We start from the raw sequence: 13,677 nt of genomic DNA on the forward strand, positions 1-13,677 counted from the left end.
CATTCAGCGCGCAAGGTACCCGCCAGGTGAGCCGGGGGGGAGAGGGGACGGAGGTGCGAGGCCGCCCCGAGCTACGGGGGGCGGGCGGGGAACGGGTGGGACCTGCGGAGCTTCGCGGGGTGGCGGGATGGGAAAGCAGCGGTCGTGGCGGCGAGAGCTCCAGCCCCGATCTCCCGCTCGGCTGCTCGGTGGCACGGCACGTACCGCGCGTTGCGGCGTGGGGGCTTTTAGTGATAGCGTCGGGGAAGGAGGGACAGCCGCGAGGTCGTTTGTGTTGGTGCCCCGAGAGGAAGGGTTGGGTTGGGGTCAGCGAGGCGGAGGCGCTGGCGGCAGCGGGGAAGGAGGAGCCGCGTGGCCGCAGCAGACCTTTGTGTAGGGTCTGTTTTGCTGTCCCCAGGTCAGACTTATTTTAGACTTGGGCTTTCTTAGTCTGCTCTGAGCAGAACGCAGGCCGTAACTCTGGCGTGCCCAGAAAGACCCCACACCCACACCAGTGCCTTCCATCAGCCTCTGTGCCTGCCGGGAGCTGCTAAAAGCCCTTTTACCCCCACCGGGTTCACGCCGGGTTCGGCGCGGCCCCAGTGCGGTGCGGAGGTGCGGGCAAGGCATTGCTCGCCCTTTGTATTTACTCTTCGAGCCGAACCGGTGATAGAAGCGGGACTTGGCACGGGTGCAGATATCCATAGGAAGAAAAGGAATGGTGGGAGATAGGCAGGGCTGGGAGGCGAGGCTTAGGAGAGCGCTGTCCTGCTGCCTGTTTTCTAAGCAGTAATTTTAGAAAACGGCACTGTTTTATGCTTTTGGTGTTTTGTTTTTGTTTTTTTTTCTGTCACTTCTTAATGTTTACTCAAAAAGAAGAAAGATGGGAGCGCTGTGTGATGGTACAGTGAGATCTGGTGTTCAGTTTCCATTTACCTGCACAGCACAGCTACGAGTTGGTTTGGCACCTTTTGGTTGGGTTCTCGCATGGCACGCTCAAGTGGGTGTCTAAACATCATTAGCAAAGGGCGTTCTTAAAATCCTAATGCAAAACCCATTATTTTCAGTGCGGCTTTGTGTTTTAACAGGAGTTATTTATCAGCTGCTTACAAAACACAAATTGCCACAATTAAGAGGAAATGAACTTAATTTTGATGGACATTTTCCCACGTTCCTCTTCCCCTCCACTGGGGAAACGGCACAGATGGGTGCACTGTACCCCCCGGCTGCACACCCTGGGCATTCCGTGTGCTTTGGGTTTGGTTTGCAGACGTGGGGCAGCAGCCTGCGGTCAGGTGAACCTCATGTGGGCTGTGGCCACGATTTCCTGCCAGCAACAAAGGAGACAGTGCATCAGTGGGAAATGGAAAAGGATGAAGTCTTTGCAGCCGTGCACTGCCTTGCTGAAAGCATCCCAGCTCCCAATGAGCCATGTTAACTTTTACGGCTGATGGATAAAACCAATTCTGTTATCTTCTGAAAACAGAAATACCCCATCCTTTTTTCTCTTCCATTTTTGCAAATTCAGGGATACGTTTGAGCTCTGACACCCGCTGCCAATGGTGTTCCTTTCGTAATAAATATCGGTTTTAATATTATGCATTTGGTAATCTAGTTTACCCTTCATGAAGATTTTATGGCACGTTCTGACGCATACGGGGATAGATTTAGCACCATAAACCGTTCCCGTTCTGCTTATCTAATTCTCATTGACACCTATGGATATGGAGCAGCGGATCTGGGGCAGCCCGAGATGGATCCTTCTCCCACTGACACCGCTATAGATTGGAGTTGCTCCCCAATACCTGACCCCCAATGCACGTTTCTTGCTGAAGGGCAGCGGCTCGGGGCTGATTTATACTTCTCACCTCCAGGTGAGAGCGGGAGGCTCCGACAGAGCTCTGGGAAATGCGGGCAGCTCGTTGTCGGGAAGGAGGTAGTGAATGGGGCTGTGGGCCGCGGGGCTGGCTGTAACGTCCTCCTTTGCCCCTGCAGATATGCCCTGTGTGCAAGCGCAGTATAGCCCTTCGCCGCCTGGTTCGAGTTATGCAGCTCAGACCTACGCGTATGGCTCGGAGTACAGCTCGGAGATCATGAACCCGGACTATGGCAAGCTGAGCATGGAGCTGAGCGGCACCGAGATCACCGCCACTGCCACCACCTCCCTCCCCAGCTTCAGCACCTTCATGGAGGGTTACTCCGGCAGCTACGAGCTCAAGCCTTCCTGCCTCTACCAAATGCAATCCGCCTCCTCCGGCCAGAGGCCCCTCATCAAGATGGAAGATGCCCGGCTCTCCACCTACCAGCCCTCGCTGCCACCCTCGGTGGACGAGAGCATGCCCAGCACCTCTATGTACTTCAAGCAGTCGCCTCCCTCCACGCCCACCACGCCCGGCTTCCCCCCGCACCAGAGCCTGTGGGACGAGCCTCCGCTGCCTCCCACACAGACCTGCCTGCCCCCCGGCCACCTGATGGAGGCCGCCCCCATGAAGACTGCGCCTCCGCGCTTCCCCCTCTTCCACTTCAAGCACTCTCCTCCCCACACGCCGCCGGCGGGCCCCCACATGTGCTACGACCCGGCCTCCCTGAGCTTGCCGCTGGGCTCCGACAGATCACCAGCCGGCCAGGCGCCCATGGAGAGCCACTCCTACGGGCTGCCCTTGGCCAAGCGGCCGGCCACCTTAGCCTTCTCACCGCTCGGCCTCAATGCGGCCGCCTCTGGCCTCATGGGCGAGGCCAGCGGTGGTGGTGGTGGCGGGCTGCCCTCTCCGCCCAGCAGGAGTTCCTCGTCTGGGGAGGGCACGTGCGCCGTCTGCGGGGACAACGCTGCCTGCCAGCACTACGGCGTGCGGACCTGCGAGGGCTGCAAGGGCTTCTTCAAGGTGAGACACCCTGCTCCCCTCCCTGCCTGCCGCCCCTGGGCTCCAAGCTCCGCACCCACCATTGGTAGTTGTAGAAGTGGCTCAGAAGGCCAGAGCAGCACCGGCACGAGGAGGAAACCTCAGGCAATGTTGTGTTTGGTCACTGCCTCAGTGCTGCTCTTGGTTCAGGTGTCCCAGCACTGTAGCTCTGAATCACTGCTGACAGCAGTAATCTGCTTTGAGGCAGACGAAATCATGTGCTGACATTTTTAAGACTGAAATTCCTTCTGCTTTTAGATTCTGGCACTTCATAATTTCAGCAAATTTAGTTCAGGTTTTGTTTTGTTTTGTTTTTAGAAATGGCACCAGCGAAGCACTCGGGGTAGACTTTTTGGGGAGTGGTTTTGAGCAGTAGACTTTAAAAAGTTGATGAATTCAAGGCCAGGTTGGATGGGGCTCTGGGCAGCCTGAGCTGGTGTGGAGATGCCCTGCCCATAGCAGGGGTGGGGCTGGGGGGCCTTTGAGGTCCCTTCCAACCCAAACCATTCTGTAATTCTATGAGTCTATGAAATCTGGGGCCGATTCAGTCTATTTCTTTCAGCACAGATAGGAGTTGTGCCCCTGTTCTGCCAAAGATATCCTAACTACGATGGGAACAAAAATAGTCCCAAAGTAGTTGGAGGGGAGGGCTCACCTCGTTATGCTGTTGTTGTTGTGCATATAACTGCTGCTATTACTTGTTAATAATCCTTTGGCAACGAGTTAAAATACACATCTCCCCTGCAACTCGTTTGTTATTTAAAAATAATTATAAAATGGAGCACAGATAACTTGGAAATGGCAGCTCCTGAGGGCCTGACCCTGCCCCCGTGGAAATCTATAGCACGTCCCTCGTTGGGGGCAGGATCCACAGTTTGTCCTGCACTCTTCTTGTCTCAGTTCTCAAGTGTAATGAGCAGCATTTGCTGTGTCCCTTGTATTTAGTCCATTGCAGCTGCTCCTTGAGAAAGAACAATGTTAAAATAGCATTTCCTCAATAATTTAATTGCAGTGAAAGATTTAATACCAAACTGAACTGATGAATTTGATCCTCTTCTGATGCCTTTCCTATTAATATCTTTCGGTGCTAAGCTGTCTTTGACTTTAAGTACGAAAACAATATATAAATATCCTAACATATTATAATAATATATATATATTTTTTTGTGACGACTTCTATTACATTTTTTCAAGGCTCACCAGGTTTTTACAAATTTTTAATGCACGGTATAGTTTATATATAGTTATATGTAAGCCACTTTAAGCGTTAATTACATATATGGCTACAGTATAACTCGGTCCATTTCTTCCCAAAAGTCAGGTCGGCTTTCCCAGAATATTTAACTGAACATATTTGGAGGAGTTCTGCTATTTTTACTTTTCTCCCCGCTGATCTTAATGGCAACCAAACCAGTTGTTGTGGCATTCGCCTCACAATAGCGATAGCAGGAGAAATACATCGCAGATCGTTTTGGTTTTATTTTAATAAGGTCAGCAATAATCAAGGGAATGAACCAAGTAGAAAATTGTTCCCAAAGGGATATTAAAAGCGGAGATAATCTAATCCCCAAAGGTAGATGCGATGACCTGGTAATTTCAGATATGATTTTATCATTCAAAGTTGCCTGTCTCCGGAGACTTGCTTCAGAACAATCCTCGATGATTTTCATTGTCAGTAGCTAACACTAATAAAATTGTTTTTCCTGCAGGCTAGTGTGTTAGGAAATTAATTTTATCTAATTATATGAATTGCACTGTCGCTTTTCACGTTGTAATTAAAATACATGTTGTCAGGTTCCAAGTTGTTCACGAAACTCTCGGTTCGCTGTTTTTCTGTTGCCTTTTCTCAGAGGACGGTTCAGAAAAATGCAAAATATGTTTGTCTGGCAAACAAGAACTGTCCGGTGGACAAGAGACGCCGTAACAGATGTCAGTACTGCCGCTTTCAGAAGTGTCTCAGCGTCGGCATGGTGAAAGAAGGTGAGGGCTACTGCTATTATTATCCCAAATGCTGGAGCGTTACGTTGAACGAGCACGTGTGTGTGTGTGCGTGTGTGTGGACACAGACATCTTTACTACGGACTTGGCAATTAGCTTCCTAGCTGCCCCTCCAATTCGTGCATCTGTACAACAACACATCATTGATTATTTTTTTTCCTGTTGCCCAGTTGAGTGGGTTTAACATATTTAGACTTTCTGGGAGCCCAGAGTTCGAAGATTGCAAGGTCACAGGGGGATAATTTGACTCTGGCCAAAATGTGTCCTTTATGAACTCTGAATGCCATTCATTAATGCAGTTGGCTTCCGCACGTTATCTTGTAGCATCAGTGTTTCGTTGTCTTGGGTGCCTTTTTGCATAGGATCTTGTCTCGTGGCTATGAGCTGATTGTAAATTTGCAATTAATTTCAATGGAAACTGGATCAACTCATTAGTCCCTGTTCTGCAAATATTTAAGTATGTGAGTAATACTGTGTGAGCAGTCCTATTGCAAATACTGACATGGGAAATACAGCCTATATAGCGTGACCATATTTTTTGACTGCTTTGAGAAAGCTAAAGTTACTGTGAAAGAACAGCCCTGCCATATAGCAGGTGACGTTTGTGTTTCAGACTCTGTTTTCATTCAGCAGTAGGGCTGTATGTGTGCATATAGGGGTACATAGGTGTGCTGCAAACAAAACATGAGCACTAGAAACACAGCTGGGCTCCAAGGAAGCAGTTATTCTGCTGCTTACGGTCATAGTTGTAAGCAGTTTTGATACCGTTTGTGTTTCTTTGCTATCAAAGGCATCAACAGTGTGCTGAAATTGGAGAATGCTCTTATTTTTGCTGGGCTGGCCATCGCAGGGGAAGCAGGTGCTCATGCTGCTCTGTCGTTTTACCGTGTCCTTACCACCGACACACTTCTTTTCTATGCAGTTGTCCGCACGGACAGCCTGAAAGGGAGAAGAGGTCGGCTGCCTTCCAAACCAAAGAGCCCCCTGCAGCAGGAACCTTCGCAGCCCTCCCCGCCTTCTCCTCCCATCAGCATGATGAACGCCCTCGTACGAGCTTTAACCGACTCCACGCCCAGGGAGCTCGACTATTCACGAGTATGTCTCGCTTTTCTTTGTTTGTTTTCTGCATGGAAATGACTCATGAGCTGCATTCCTAGCTGGTTGGCTGAAATGAAAAGAAATGTGAAATTGGGGTGAGAGTAGAAGTTGGCCAGCCGGCCGTGCCTTTTGGGTGGGTGGGTAATGGTGGGGAAGGAGGTGTGCCGGCACCCGGTTGGCAGCTGTTCACTGTGAGGGTCTTATATTCAAGGTTATCTACCATGTATATTTGAGAGAGTGAAAGCAAATTATGTGGATAAGTAGACTGGTTGTCTTGCAAAAGGCTGTGATTACAATGCAACTGATTGATCTCCCAAAGTCAGGACTGTCCGCGTGTCTGGTATCTTAATTTTCAAGTTATTCATGCTAAAATCTAACGGAACTTTGATAGCGTGCAGCTATGAGTGTTGTGTGAAATAACACGCAATGGATAGCTCCGTTTACGTTGAAATCATAGGAAATTTGCCATTATTTCAAAGATTACAGAGCCCAGCTTTGGATGTCCCAGCAGGAATATTTCTTAAGTAAAATTCACATTCAGGAAACAAACCTCTAAATCAAAATTCTAAAAGATTGTATCAGCAAAGCTTCACCAGATATTATTTATTTTCTTACCCTAGTTCTTTAATGTGTAGTGGGCACCATTTAAATATTGATAAGGTATATTTTGAAAGCTTATAAAACTGCTTTGTAGTTATTAAAATATAGTGTAGAAGCAGCTTGTAAAATGCATTCTTAGGAAGGCTGAATATATGAAAAGAAAAAAAATATGGCTACAGAAAAACAAGATTCAAATTCCTTCCACTTAATGAAATATGATTAAATCTCAGACTGAAAAATACAGCTGTACTCAGACAATATTCACATTGTCCATTTATCACTTGTTGCTAAGTAATATTTAATGCTAAAATGTGTTCTGTTGTAATTATATAAAAATGTATTCTTCTAGCTTAGAATATGCTTATATATGTAATTACTTTTTAATATATTTTAATATGTACTTTTAAAATATACTACATATATAATTTAGCAATTATAGGTATGCTGTAACTTCCTTTCTTCAAGCTAGTCAGTATGTATACAGTCCAGCAGTTTTACAAATTGTTTTTATGAACGAGTTGTTTAGTGCCTGACAGCCTTTGGGGAAGAATGCATTGCCCATGTTTACATGTATTTTAACTTACCCAGGGAGTCTCGGGGTCGTTCTGCAAACACTGAGGTCCACGTCCAGCTGTGCTTTCAGACAGGACTCTGCTGGGTTCCATAGCATTAAATGAGCATGACAGCTCAGTCCGCGAGAGCATTATCCAATCTCACGTATTTACCTATAGAAGCAACATTATTTTGCATTATAAATAATAATAATTAAATGAAAACTCTGACTTTTTTAATGTGACTTTCTTCTTTATCCTGTGACAGCTATTGCTGTTCAAGTGGAAAGGTCTCACTGCTGAACAATCCTGGTGGTCGTTTACAGAACGCATAGGATTGGCAGCAGATTAGTTTAGTTTCGGTAGCTAAAAGATTATGTATGGTTGTTAGGACACGCTAATACCTACCTTTTTCTTAACATTAAAATATATACTAATCTGTTATCCTCGGCAGTACTGAAAATACAAAAAATAAGCTAAATGAAAGCAATAGATTCACATGCTTTCTGTGAACCTTATATTTCCTTAAAAAGTTAAGGGAAATCAGGAAAGACTGCTGAGTAGACACTGACATTAACTAACAGAAACATGCTGGAATCCGACTGTAACACTCAAAACTAATGTGAAGGACGCTGTACCTGTAAGGACGGGCTTGCGGCACGCTCTGCTCGGCCGTGACCCTGCCGTGCACCACAAATGGGTGGATCTGAAAGCCTGGCTTGGAGTCAGTCCTAACACTTCCATAGTCGCGACCTTAATGTTTAGCATGGTCTTCATGTTTGCAAGATGTTTGCAACGTCTTGACTGTTGCAAAAATACAGATAAGAGTTTCGGAGAGGAACGTGCGCTTCTTCCCTCCAAACAAATGCAACCATCTACACCAAAAAAACCAAAATTAAATTGCATAATCCATATGTTTTAAAGCAAAACACAGTGGAACCAGTTCTGTTGAGAACATGGCTACTTCTCATTTCAGCACTGGTTTTAACTTACCAGCCCACAGCAATGGTATATTTAGGTACTTGGTTTCAAAAAGCAATTGCTAGGAACAGAATTTGGTTTATGAACTTTTTAAAGGCCAAGGGCCGTGGTCAGGTCTCACACCTGTTTCACTGGTACAATTCCATGGGTTTAGACTTCTCAGTAAGTGAGATGAGAAGCAGACCCTGTACCTTGCCGTCCTTCTTCAGGCAAAGCAGCCACCGACTTAAATGGAGATGTTTATTTTTTGGTGGGGCATTCAGCCAATGATCCCACCCCAATCCCTAACTAAAATATGTAGCAAATGTTGGTGCTTCTGACACAGGAAGGGTACGTGGATGCATGGAGAAACAAGCCTAGCTTCTAGCTATCATATGGTAAATATGCAACACCATCATTGTTAGACTTTTGTAGCTCCAGCAGTCCATGGAGGTCTGATAAAAGTAGGCAAGGGGTCGGGCTGGATCATGCTATCAAGCTATCAGCCTTTTAGATATACCTTATAAATCAATGTTGCTTGCTGTGCACACATCTCTCCCTTGAGCCAGTCGGTGTCGTTTAATTCCTAGCAGGGCAGCAAGCACTGTGTAGGGCAGAGCTATCCCTTTTTGGGATATCCCTGTGGCAGGGGGGTTGGAAGTGGATTATCTTTAAGGTCCCTTCCAACCCAACCCATTCTATGATTCTCCTCAGTGAAATAATCATGAGGGAAAAGAAGAAAAAAGTTTTTTGTGCATAAAGCTGAAGCATACATTTTTTTATGCCTTCTTATACACTCATGAAGACCGCTGGAAGTAAATAATATTTTATTTCAGCTGTTCTCTGTAAGTGCTAACTCTGTGTAGCAAGCAGTGACATATTATAGCAGTTCAAAACTACATAATTCCTTATAGTTTTTACCTTTCTTCTAAAAATGCTCTCAAGGGCTGAACTATAATAACATATGCAGGTTAATTTTTATTTATTTATTTGTTTATTTATTTGGTGCATTCAATTTAATTAAGTGGCCCACGTGGGGTATACAGTACTGCAGCATTCAGTTATGTGACATAATGCAGCATTCAGCTTTGTTGGACAATATTAAAACTTTGTCTTACTTTTGCTGAAGGAATGCTTTATAATTATTGAGAAGTTAATACCTGACATCATTACACCAACTTGCGATGTGTTATATTTTGGGTGAATTTAGGGTAGTATCTTTTTTCTTTTCCCCCCTTTTTCACTGATAAGAGGATCAAGAATGTGTCTTACCTTAACACTACCTGTAGGCAAGGCAGGAATTTCCATCAGCCCACATTTGCTGTTTTCTCATATAAAAGGAGTCACCTCAGCTCCTGCACAACAGGGCAGATCTTCTAGAGTTTGAGGAGCTGAAGACCACACAGTGGACAAGACCACCACCTCACATTCACTATCTTAGCTTCATTACTAGGGGCTGCAAGATCTCTACATACCATCTTTTTCCAGCCACAAACTGTTCCCCAGTGCATTGTGCTGCAGTTCAGTGCCAGGAGTAGTGTTTTGCACTGCTTGAACTTCCTCATCAGGTTCTTTCATAGAAAGAAGAGATGAGCCTCTTGCAGTATACAAATTTTCTACTGCTGTTTCCCATCTTCTGGATATTTCATCCTCCCTCTTGCAACTCTGTCCTCCTTCAGAGTGGCTGTGGCAGAATTTGTCTCCATGTGAGCACTGACAGCCCAGATGTAGCCAGAGATTTCTAGGACTTCTCATGTCTTTGCTGTGGTTCAACAATCAATTTGACTGTGAAACTCTGTCCTACCAACAGCAAACAGCTCCAACTAGGGCAGGCAGGGAACAGGACGCCTACCCAAGAGGATCTGCTTGCTGTTCCCCCCTTTCTGGCCTGCACAGAGAGTTAATTGGGTGATACATGCAGCCAAAGGGGTATGCCTGTAGTAAGATCCTTCCAGGCTCCCATCGTGCTCAGTGGAGAGGAGATGTGGGTCCTTCTTCTTCCCCTCTGACTTGGGCTGCTAGGAGTGCCTTCAGGCTGATGGGCTCAGGTATAACTGTGTGTGGAAAGTAGCTTCCAGTGGGTGTGCACTAATGAAGATCACTCCATCCTTTCCCTGGCTGAGTCTCAGAGGTAGGGCTCATAAGGAGTCCCTCCCAAAAATACCCCACACGATGCCTGATGGGCAGGTTGCTGTTACTTCCCAAGCACACAATCAGACTAAGCCACCAAAGCTCCTATTACTTTTTCTCTTGAAAAGAACAGTGCCCCGGGAGCGACAGGGATCCAGTGCTGAGGAAGTGAGAGAGAGCAGGGAGGGAGCTGCCGGAGGGTCGCAGGGAAGTGCTGCAAGCTGGGGCTGTCAGGCGGTTGTTTGGAAAAGTTATGGCCGAATCAGTGGGATAATAGGTTCTCCTGAGCCTGAAATGCTTCTCTGTCTAGGATAAGAGGTGATACGGGGCAGCTGGTTTACTTTCAACCAGTTCTGTATTCAAATGAAGCCATGCTGCACGTGTCAGATAAAAGATGATTTATCTTGCGTGTCTCTATCACTGTCTGATAAAATGCAATTTGAGAAGCTGGGGAAGAAATCTGCATTTTGGACGTACTGAGACAAATTCATCAATGGGAAAAATGTTTAATTGCAGTAAGCTAAATGGCGTTCCTCCTTTATTGTGGTTGAAATTATCCTCCCCACCAGATTGCTGTTCCTGTTTGCTAATAGCATGGAGCTACTTGCAAAATGTGATAAATATTGCATATTACTTACAAATTTCAAACAATTTCTCTAATTGTGGAAATGTCTTTGCAATATACATCTGAATAGCAAAATGCCTCCAGGTAGCTGAGCAGGTGGATAGATGGAGATCTGCTCAGCGTGCCTTGGATGCTTGTGTCAGCGTTGCTGCTGAAGGAAGCATTGTTAGGCAGGTAGCACCATATGCTCCTCAGGATGCCCTGAAATGCATGTCGTGTTGTAATGCTGCTTTCTGTGGTTTTTCTTTCAGTACTGTTCCACCGACCAGGCTGCTGCAGGCACAGATGCAGAACATGTACAACAGTTCTATAATCTTCTGACTGCCTCCATTGACATATCCAGAGGCTGGGCAGAAAAAATTCCAGGATTTACTGACCTCCCAAAAGAAGATCAGACATTACTCATAGAATCAGCTTTTTTGGAGCTGTTTGTACTAAGACTCTCCATCAGGTAACTATTTCTTTCATTTCCTCTTCAGCTGATGTGAAAAATCACCCATGTGCACATTCTTAGGATAAAATATAGCAATACACTGGAATGCTGTCAATTGCAAAAAACAAACAAACAAAATGATGACAGAAAACATCAACAATGTCTACATCCACAAGAGATGATGTATAATTTGTTTTATGCTGCACAAAAGATAAGGCAGTGATTTTAAAAGGGAGCATATTTCTCACTAATGCGCTTCTTTTTATTTGATACACCACATCCTCTTCTTCTGTAGAAATCAAAATTGATCCTTGGGTACAGTTTGAACAACTTTGCTTCATACTCATCAGCATAAACTATATAAAAGCATTTTTAGTATAGAAGCTTCTCCTTTTTTTTTTTCCTTTTTTTTTTCACACATGCATAGCTCTGTAGTCTGTTGTTGAAAGGGATAAATGAGCTTTAAAATCTTGCTCAAATTATTTTTTTCCTTAATACCAAGTCACTCAGCAGAACGAGGTGCTGTCTGTCAGCCTGGCACCAGCTAAGATATTTCACCAAAGACACTTTCAGGGACTGGAGAAATTCCACACCGGTGATTCGAATTATGCCTTGCTTCTGTAGGTCGAAAATGACCGTTGCATGTAGCTCTTAACAGGGATACTGGCAATGGGGGGTGGGAGGAGAGAGATCCTGGCAATAACATCACTCTTGCGATAGGTTCTCACATAAAGAGTCTGTTATGTTGTGCATTACTGCATGTGTTTTCCATTGTTTTTTTCTGTATTAATTTTTAGAATATGAAAAATGCAGATCAAACCAAGTAAGTGCTGAGAGTTGCAGAACCCCGTCTCTCCTCAGCTTTTATTAGTTTTGCATTTCAAAATGCACACACGTAGTATTACTGCGATTCAAACATACAGTATTTAATGTAAAATGTCTTCTCTGTTTATGCCTTTGGGCAGGACCAAAATCTTAACTAATTAGACAGTCTACGCCACATGCTACAGCTAACCTCAGGCTTATATCTCTACAAAGTAAGCAATCACAGAAGCTTGTTTGTTGTACTTTTGCCCCAAGGGAGAGGCATATTGTCAAACGTGAATGCCCACATATGTCTCAGGATAATGTGCCTTGGATTTTAAATGACAGACACTTCAATCCTGGTTATGCATTTTGCTGTAAAGTTGAAGATGCGTCTCTCATTTTTTCAATTATTTTTATTTGAGGTCTGATACTGCTGAGGATAAGTTTGTATTCTGCAATGGACTTGTGCTTCATAGACTTCAGTGCCTTCGTGGATTTGGGGAGTGGCTCGACTCTATTAAAGACTTTTCCTTAAACTTAAAGAGCCTTAACCTTGATATCCCAGCCTTAGCAAGTTTATCAGCTCTAACTATGATAACAGGTAAGTGCTCCTTTGTTATATACTGCTTCAGACTCGTGCTTTACTTAGTGTAGATTCAAGCAATTTCAGTTAACTTAGCAATATTCTGGATAAAGTAATTGCAATTTTTAAGTGTCATAATGACCTCCATGAAATTGTAGACTGTAACATTAGACCATCAGATACATCTATTAAACTGTAATCTGACTGTCTATTTCTTCTTGTTTTCATTGTTTTCTTGGAATTGTCTCTAAAAATCAAATTGCTTCCAAGCAAACTGAGTAGCTCCTACAAAAATCTTTTGAAATCCTTGCTGGATTCCTAGAAAGCAACAAATCACCAGAGGAAAGTCTTCTGCATGGAAATACTAACATGAGGGTGGTTTGAGGGCTAGAAGCTAGATGGCCAGTATAGCACGGTGCCTGAAAGAGTGCTGCTTTTGGGTGGTATTCTATGTAGGCATTCTGTGTTCTGTGTATGGTATGGTAGGTATTCTATATTCTATGATTTGTTGAGAGGGAAAAATTGGAGAAGAGTTAGAGAAGAGATCCCTTCTGCAGCTTTACAAAAGCTTTTGGGTGTGCCAAGGTACGTGACCTTACCTCCCCTTCTGCCTGGTGGGGTGAATAGCCGGAAACTAAAGAACCTGCCAAATCTGGGTAGGAAGTACAAAACAGAGGAGCATGATGTTATGAAGTATCACTTTCTCATCCCTGACCAACAAAGCCACTTGAAGCACGCACTGCATACTGTGGGCTTTTGATAATTTAGGGGGTACAGCTGGAGAGGCAGGAGGGGTAAGGAGTGCTAGGGGTGAGAGTGTCTGATGAGCCACAGGAGCTCATCAGAGCAGCTGGAAGCCTGACTCTCGTTTCAGAAAAGGTGCTAGTGGAAAGGTGCTGGAGATGTGATGACAGCAAGGGCCAGCACCTCAGCGTGCCTCAAACTGAGTCTGCCTGGGGATGCTAGGAGCTCTGATGGGGTGGATATTGATTTCCTCTTGCATTTTAGGCAAC

The 13,677-nt window shown here is 45.0% G+C and overlaps 1 protein-coding gene across 2 annotated transcripts in view; it reads left to right on the forward strand.

Moving 5' to 3' along the window:
* The window catches only part of NR4A3 (nuclear receptor subfamily 4 group A member 3), a 24,988-nt gene continuing 11,311 nt past the window's right edge, over positions 1 to 13,677 (forward strand). The window contains exons 1-6 of one of the 2 annotated variants that reach the window (XM_042838303.1): positions 1 to 26; positions 1,975 to 2,861; positions 4,730 to 4,859; positions 5,800 to 5,972; positions 11,093 to 11,292; positions 12,504 to 12,682. In XM_042838303.1, the coding sequence (XP_042694237.1) occupies positions 1,977 to 2,861; positions 4,730 to 4,859; positions 5,800 to 5,972; positions 11,093 to 11,292; positions 12,504 to 12,682 (1,567 nt within the window). In that variant the 5' untranslated portion in view covers positions 1 to 26; positions 1,975 to 1,976. Of the gene's footprint in view, positions 27 to 1,839; positions 2,862 to 4,729; positions 4,860 to 5,799; positions 5,973 to 11,092; positions 11,293 to 12,503; positions 12,683 to 13,677 lie in introns of those variants that run through there. The other variant, XM_042838294.1, reaches the window with a different exon arrangement.

The sequence above is a fragment of the Centrocercus urophasianus genome, unplaced genomic scaffold (assembly GCF_019232065.1).
Source record: "Centrocercus urophasianus isolate 14NV4802_14NV808 unplaced genomic scaffold, USGS_Curo_1.0 seq_11, whole genome shotgun sequence".
Lineage (NCBI taxonomy): Eukaryota > Metazoa > Chordata > Aves > Galliformes > Phasianidae > Centrocercus > Centrocercus urophasianus.